Source organism: Anarrhichthys ocellatus, unplaced genomic scaffold (genome assembly GCF_004355925.1).
Source record: "Anarrhichthys ocellatus isolate YVR2014 unplaced genomic scaffold, GSC_Weel_1.0 scaffold54, whole genome shotgun sequence".
Classification (NCBI taxonomy): Eukaryota; Metazoa; Chordata; class Actinopteri; order Perciformes; family Anarhichadidae; genus Anarrhichthys; species Anarrhichthys ocellatus.
The window spans coordinates 1,831,257-1,839,149 of record NW_022280084.1 but is presented as its reverse complement, the minus strand read 5'-3'; the positions used below and the strand labels follow the sequence as shown (position 1 = coordinate 1,839,149).

The 7,893-nt window shown below is 44.6% G+C and overlaps 2 protein-coding genes across 9 annotated transcripts in view; both read left to right on the top strand.

Annotated features, from left to right (window-relative positions):
• LOC116396237 (kinesin-1 heavy chain-like) overlaps nucleotides 1–5,598 on the top strand; it is a 16,162-nt gene extending 10,564 nt beyond the window's left edge. Inside the window, 13 exon segments of the mRNA XM_031870721.1 lie at nucleotides 30–173; nucleotides 256–444; nucleotides 556–673; nucleotides 974–1,029; nucleotides 1,167–1,276; nucleotides 1,511–1,612; nucleotides 1,731–1,791; nucleotides 1,996–2,067; nucleotides 2,208–2,312; nucleotides 2,460–2,676; nucleotides 2,789–2,910; nucleotides 2,912–2,958; nucleotides 3,064–5,598. Coding sequence (XP_031726581.1) covers nucleotides 30–173; nucleotides 256–444; nucleotides 556–673; nucleotides 974–1,029; nucleotides 1,167–1,276; nucleotides 1,511–1,612; nucleotides 1,731–1,791; nucleotides 1,996–2,067; nucleotides 2,208–2,312; nucleotides 2,460–2,676; nucleotides 2,789–2,910; nucleotides 2,912–2,958; nucleotides 3,064–3,067 — 1,347 coding nt within the window. The 3' untranslated portion in view covers nucleotides 3,068–5,598.
• Nucleotides 5,599–7,687: 2,089 nt separating this feature from the next.
• The window catches only part of LOC116396200 (rho GTPase-activating protein 12-like), a 41,584-nt gene continuing 41,378 nt past the window's right edge, over nucleotides 7,688–7,893 (top strand). For 7 of the 8 annotated variants that reach the window (XM_031870655.1, XM_031870654.1, XM_031870653.1 and 4 more), the window contains exon 1: nucleotides 7,688–7,869. The gene's annotated coding sequence lies outside the window, so the exon portion shown is untranslated. Of the gene's footprint in view, nucleotides 7,880–7,893 lie in introns of all 8 variants that reach the window. The other variant, XM_031870648.1, reaches the window with a different exon arrangement.

Genomic DNA, 7,893 nt, shown 5'->3' with positions numbered 1-7,893 from the left:
CCCCCCCCCCCCCCCCCCCCTCCCTGCAGTCCATCCTGTCGTCTCTGGACTCTGAGCTCCAGAAGCTGAAGGAGATGTCCAACCACCAGAAGAAGAGAGTCACTGAGATGATGTCCTCGCTGCTCAAAGACCTCGCTGAGATCGGCATCGCCGTGGGCAGCAATGACATCAAGGTACCGGTGTGCGTCGTGGTGTTTTTAAAAATCTTCTTCCATGTGGTTGTGTCTCTTCAACTTTCTTCTTCTGCCGTTCCAGCAACACGAGGGCAGTGGCCTGATAGATGAGGAGTTCACGGTGGCCCGCCTCTACATCAGCAAGATGAAGTCAGAGGTGAAGACCATGGCAAAGCGCTGCAAGCAGCTGGAGGGAACCCAGTCGGAGAGCAACAAGAAGATGGACGAGAACGAGAAGGAGCTGGCTACCTGCCAGCTGCGCATCTCCCAGGTACATAGAAACAAACCACAAACAACGCACCTGTCTGATCTCTGTGTGTGTGTGTGTAATCCTCATTAAGCTCATATGCATAAACATCTGTATCGTTTCCTCCGTCTCCAGCATGAGGCTAAAATCAAGTCGCTGACTGAGTACCTGCAGAATGTGGAGCAGAAGAAGAGGCAGCTGGAGGAGAACGTGGACTCTCTCAACGAGGAGCTAGTAAAGCTCAGCGCTCAGGGTGTGTTGGTGTTCACGGAGAGAGAGCAAGAGATGAAGCACGGACTCTCACTTCAAGTCCACTTAAATGCTGTTGGAGGCAATTAATCCTAACGGGCGCTTTAAATAGCCTCTTTAACCTAAACATACTGGGTAGGGTTGGATTTCAGAAACTGGTTCTGAAGCGGAAACGATAAGCGAAATAAGAATTATTTTTAAGGGTAAACAAAACCCAATCCCAGCTAATGTTAAGTCTTTAGTGGATACTAACATCCCTGTATTCCTGACTCATGATAATGAATCCTGTGTTCATGTTTTACAGAGAAAGTTCATGCGATGGAGAAAGAGAGTGAGATGCAGACGGCCAATGAAGTCAAGGTACGTTCCTCAGCCCCATAAAACAGTAAACACGAGTGAACACCACGGTTCTGCAGGAAGGAGAACTGTGAGTTTAATGTAAATACTTCACGGCTTGTGGTGGTTTGAAACTGTGTTTCTGTATTCTGCGTGTTCAGGAAGCGGTGGACAAGCAGATCCACTCCCACCGTGATGCTCATCAGAAGCAGATCAGCAGCCTGAGAGATGAGCTGGACAACAAGGAGAAGCTCATCACTGAACTGCAGGAGTAAGGCGTCCGTTTCTAAAGAAAGAGATGAAAGCACAGCGACAGGGGTTACTGTTCAAGCACAGAGACCAAACTACGTTTAATATCATCAGGAAAACCCTGTTTCAGACATATAGAGCTAGCTAACGATAGTAGTGAGGTGTTTTTACAGTAAAATAATACTCGCTGTTCACACAGATGTACAGATTGAGTCAGTAGGTTCATATGAACACGGTGCTCTGTCGTCTCTTCCAGTCTGAACCAGAAGATCATGCTGGAGCAGGAGAGGCTCAGAGTGGAGCATGAGAAACTCAAATCCACCGACCAGGAGAAGAGCCGCAAGCTGCACGAGCTCACGTACGACACACACACAATATGTTTCAGTTTAAGGACACGTGCAACACATGTGCATCCATGAGCAGCATTGTGGCGAGTGTCTTTCTTCAGGTGTTTACTGTTGTTGTTTATCGTTCAGGGTGATGCAGGACAGACGGGAGCAGGCCAGGCAGGACCTGAAGGGTCTGGAGGAGACAGTGGTGAGTTCATCTCAACCAACTCATGATTTAAAAGCACTTCTTGTGAGTCTTTGTCGTAGTTTGATGTAGTCGTTGAGGTGTCGTACTGACACGTAGGAACAGATCTTTACATCTTCTGTTGCTGTGAGTGTGTTTGATATACCTGCAGTGTTCTTTCAGTCTGTTCCAATCATCTCAATCGATCTGTTTTGTCTTTCATTCAAGGCCAAGGAGCTGCAGACTCTGCACAATTTGAGGAAGCTCTTTGTCCAGGACTTGGCTACCAGAGTGAAAAAGGTGAACCCAACATTTTTTTTTTTTTTTTTTTTTTTTTTAAAGTGCATATTGATGACAAAATGACAGAGTAGTTCTGCCACAAACGGCAACAATGTGCATATTATTGAAGTTGTAATGCTTGTGTTTTATTGGCCGTGCAGAGTGCTGAGATGGACTCTGACGACACAGGCGGCAGCGCAGCACAGAAACAGAAAATCTCCTTTCTTGAGAACAATCTTGAGCAGCTCACCAAGGTTCACAAACAGGTAGGAAGTTAATAACCACACCCAGAAACAAGATGGCGTAATGCTGTCCTTGTCCTGTTCTTTCTCTGCCTTTTACTTCAGTTCGTTCGACCGTCTTCTCCTCTCCATCACAATCTTTGATTTAACTCGATGCACATTTCCCCACAGCTGGTACGTGATAACGCAGACCTGCGCTGTGAGCTTCCTAAACTGGAGAAACGTCTTCGTGCTACGGCTGAGCGGGTCAAGGCCCTTGAGTCTGCTCTGAAGGAGGCCAAGGAGAATGCAGCACGCGACCGCAAGCGCTACCAGCAGGAGGTGGACCGCATCAAGGAGGCCGTCAGGGCCAAGAACATGGCCAGGAGGGGACATTCGGCCCAGATCGGTAAGACGGGGATTAGAAGCACCTTCTAGTCGCTGCAGAATACACAGAATATACATTTTAACATCATCTGAAACGGCCAACCCTCAATCTCCTCTTCCTCCTCTTCCCCCAGCCAAGCCTATCCGGCCCGGGCAGCAGCCAGTGGCGTCTCCCACCCACCCCAACATCAACCGCAGCGGGGGAGGCTTCTACCAGAACAGCCAGACGGTGTCCATCAGGGGGGGGGAGCGTCAGCAGCAGCAGCGGCGGCGGCGGCAGCAGCATCAGCAAACCCGACAAGAAGTAAGAACAACACGGCATGCTGGGACACGTGCTGGGAGCGGTTGTATTTGCAGAAAAGTGTCCGACGTCCACTAACGACCTCCTTTTCTTTCTGAATGTCTTCAGCTGAAGAGCGGCGGGACAGAAGGACGACACCACTGAAGAAGCCAATATCACCCCCCCGCCCAGCCCGACAACACGTCATTCCATAACAGCGAACAGGCTCCTCGTCGCTGCTTTGGAGCCACGAAGGAGTTTCTGAATTATAAATATATATAAATATTCCTGGCCTGTACAGCTCCAGCACACACACACACACACACACACACACACCGCCACCCACTCCCCCCACTTCTCATCATGACTTATCTCTTTTTCTCGTACTGGAAATATTAATAATAAAAAAAGAAAGGACAACACATTTACAAAAGGCGAGATAGGATTCGTATCCACCGAACCAAACGCAGTCGTGAGCAAGCGGAACCAGCCAACACCTTTAAATGTTGTCGCTCCGGTTTCCTTTTTGTCTTTGCACATTCTGTCGTCGACCGTGCCATGCTGAATGTAAGCGTAGCAAGATCCGATAAATACAAGATAAAAAACAAACAAAAGAATACGAGACCCGACCACCTACGCCCTGTCGGCTAACCTCTGTCCGTTTCATCGTTGCTATTATTGGTTAACAACACTTTCCTCTCAAAAGATTTTACAAAACAACTGTATGGTTTTGAATGGACTAGATGGCGTCAAGCACTACTCTTCTGTCCGCTCTTGTACAGATGTAAAATTGGCACTACTGCACACGCTTCCCCAAAGAGAGAGAGAGAGAGAGAGCTGTAAGGAAACGGCAGGGGGAGGATGAAAAGATATAAAACCCACAACGTGCAACGGTGTACTGTAGATGTATTTAACTAAATACCCGTGGAGGAGAATTGTTTTTATCATTAAGTTAAAATAAAACCTTTACTCGTTATTGGTGACTTCATGAGGAAGATGTTAAAGAATGTAGGAAGGAGGATGATCCGGTTAACACGACACACTTCCACCTGTTAGCATAGCCTATGCCACGTAGCTAAATGTACTGTTTTTACTTCTCTCAGTGGTTCATGACGCTGTGTTGACGGGCGCTGTTTATACCTCTCTGCACATAGTCTGCAGGCATATAGACTGAGGTAGCTCACTCGATGCTCGTCCTGTCACTCATCTCCAAAAACTGTCCGTTTCCTCTCGTATCAGGATTTCTGTTCACGGGTGCCTCGCCTCCGTTATCTCCTTTGTCTTCGCTCCTCCCACCTGTGTGTGTTGTTTCTAATAGATTTAAGACCTTTAACTGTACGAGCCCCCTTTTTGGTTGTGAGTTAGCAGAAAGTGTTCTGCTGGGTTTTATTGTATTGTTTATCTCTTTCATTGTTCCAGAGCTGGTGTAGATGCTTGTTTGGGGGGGGAGATGAGTCGTTGGGTCGGACCTTTGCTTCTGATCAGCCAGTCAGAGCAGGGTCTAAAATTGCACAATAATCTCCTGTCATCATCTGGAGGAGGGTTTCTCATTTATTTAGTGTTTTATTGTCTTTGTCGTGTTTTTAATTCCCACCACAGCGTGTTGTTTTTTAACCGTGAAGCCCCTCAGCATCGGCAAAGAGCTGGATGTGATTGTAACCCCGGCGTGACGACACTAACATCTTGTGCAATACACTGTAAAAACGACACTGCATACCAGTGGACTGGCGGGTGTGATCAGGGTGTGCTTGCTGCCACGTAGAGTCAAAAGTCCGACCCCCCCCCCCCCCCCTTGTTAGCGTCTGATCCGCTTACTTTTGGCCCTCAGTGTGTTTTCTCAGCGAGGACTTCTTTCATTGATGTTTCTAAAAAGCTGAAACAGGACTTCTGCTGCAACGTCTTCTAACAGAGCGACTGCTGTAACACACAGTGAGCTCCCAGTAGAGGAGACGGTCGCATTAGGAGATAAAGACGAAAGCTTTTTAGGAACACACGTTAAAGAAACTATCAAACGACTACAGTTTTGGCTTAGACCAGTGGAACAAATCTAGCTTTATAAAGGGGGGAGGGGGGTAGGAAGGATTTTAGCTTTGTCTCCTAAGATGTCACACTAAAGTCGGGTTTCATAGCACTTCTTCTCAACACCTGCACTCAGAGAAACACTCCACATGTGGCGGTCTTTGACTGGAGAACACAGAAGCTCCTGTAAATGGGTTCGTTAATAATTTAAAGTGGTAATAATGACTTTCTACAAGCTGCATCTATGACGGGACAGTGTTTGGTGTCTATTGAGATGGTTTACTCCCTATGTGTAATCTTCAAGGTTAGTTAAGACTTTGCAGCATGGACCTCAAAAATGTCCAAAACTGGACGTGAATTCAAACAAACAGCAAAGAATAGTTGAGGCGTTAACCTAAATTGCATTAATTCTAAATTTGAAAACGAAGTGTAGCCACTTTTTTTATTACTGTGTAATAGTTGGTCATTTATTTTAGAGGACAGCTTTGAGGATCCATCGGTGGACGAAGGTTCTGGATCATTCCTGGAGAACTGGGGCACAAACGGCTCTGATAAGGACGGAGATGGGCGGCTCATGAGAGCACAGTTTTTGGATTGATTGCATGATGTAAATGTATGTGTGATTAAATAATTATGAGAAAAGCACGGAGTCTCTGTTTCTGTTTGTGGAAGGCTCGGTTAATGTTGACGTGGTGTCGCGCTGACTAATGGGTTTTATGAAATCTGACCGTTGATTTTGAAGAAATCCAGCCAGCGTTTCTCAGATTGGAGTGAGACGAGGAGAAAAGGTGATGTCGTGATCTTCGCAATAGAACATCTTTGACGTGTCGAGTCTTGGCCAATCAGCGTTCAGATGTCTACAGCGTCTTCCTTTCCCTCCGTTAAAGTTTAAATTACGTTATGTCCCGTTACCGTTCAGACTTGCTGGGTTAAATTAACATCCACTGCATGCCCACGTTGCTCCCAATAACCCTGAAGTAATGAGAGGTTTAAGGTGCCTGTACCTTCATTTCAGCGGGTTGCTAATGCAGAGGTGTGTATAGATCACAGCTATTATTTTACTCTTGATAAACTACTTTAGCCAGAGTAGATTATCATTTTCATTTAAATAATTGAACTGTATTGAAGCCATATTAATTGCAAATAGAAGAGACCACAATTCTAAGAGCTTTACAGTAACAGTGGAAGTTAATATGAAGCCATACAGTAACAGGGTTCAATGAACACGAATCACTTTATTTTGTACAGGCGATGGTTCTCGCTGCTCTTGCTGTCTTTGTTTTTATTTGACCAAAATGAGACCTCGGTCTCTATGGATTTTGTCTAAATAAAGGTTAATATTAATAATAGAGCTGAAATAGTGATTAATAACTGAATAAAACATTAGGTTTTTGCTTAAAGTAAATGTCTTATCACTTAACATTCTTCTCAGAGTACACCAGAATGCTACATTTTGAAGCTCATATTTAAAATAAAATGATCGGAGCACCCCCCCCCCCCCCCCCAAAACATGAAATAAAGCTTTCAATCTAGAACTCCTGCCTTCAAAAATGTAATTTTAAATATTTCCATGTGTGCCTCGTGGTGTTAATACATGTGATTTCCCCGGTGTCCACTAGGGGCATAGCTGCTGTATTATGGAGCACTGCAGTGTTTAAATCAATGTTGCTAATCATTAACATATCCCAGACTGGGAAAAAATTAAAGTATGTAGAAAGTAATATTTTTTTTTATAAACGACAGCAGGGGAAACGCACTGACATTTAAAGGGTTAAAAATCTCAAAATGTAAATATTTTGGTTGTTATGATCAAGAATGAAGCAGGTTAAATTGACTATGGTTATTTATCTTGGTGAAAGTGGAAAATATTAATATATAATTCTAATTAAAATGTTACTCATTTGATAATTATTGTCTTACTTATTACTTATTTTTGGACAGAACCAGGATAACTGTATTCCGTATTTCTGCTAAGCTAAGTTCTTCGGCCGATGGCGCGTAGCTTCATATTTGGTGTGCAGACAGATGATTACGAAAAAGTATTTCGTAAAACAAAAATATTTAATATTTAAGTGATGGCGTTTACAGTCTGTCACATTTGAGACAAACTGTGACGCAAACATTTTATAAGTTATTACATTTATTTAAATAGTAGTTTCGGTGTATAACCACCAGGTGGCGCTGATTCTCCTGTTTGCGTCCCGTAACACTAAAGAGTACAAATTAAACAGGGGGTCTCACTCTGCATATATTCTCAGTCCGAATATGGTGACGAGTTTGATGAATTAATGAAAATGCTAATAATTTTATCGATAGTGTACAAACGGACAAACGGTCATTTTAATTTATTTTTTTCTTAAAATATTGGGAGAAAGACAGAGAGAGAGAGAGCGAGGGAGAGAAAGATAAAGAAAGAGGGAGCGAGAGAGAGAGAGGGAGAGAAAGAGAGAGAGACAGCAAGAGAGGGAGAGAGAAAGAGAGAGAGGGAGAGAGAGAAAGACAGAAAGAGAGGAAGAGGGAGAGAGAGAGACAGACAGAAAGAGAGGGAGAGAGAGAGAGAGGGAGAGAGAGAACGAGAGAAAGAGAGAGAGAGAGACTCCTCTCATCTGGGATTGAGCCGTCGTGAGTATCTGTGAATCAGATTGTCTCCTGGAAAACATATCAGAGTGATATGTCTTTTATAAATAAACGATCTTTACTTAAAGGTAGTTGCCAAAGTTGTTGAGTCCACGGGAGCGAGCACCGCTGTGGATTACACCGGGAAGAGACAGGAGACACGGGAGCGAGCACTATCTGACCAACCTGACAAGTAGTTTTCATACGGTGGTCGGTCCACCGGAGAAGTTTACGGGATTCTAACCCTCAACTCGGGATCTTTTGGAGTGTGTTTGTTTGTGTCCCGCGCCAGTAGAGGAGGTACGTTAAGGTGCGGACGTTGTG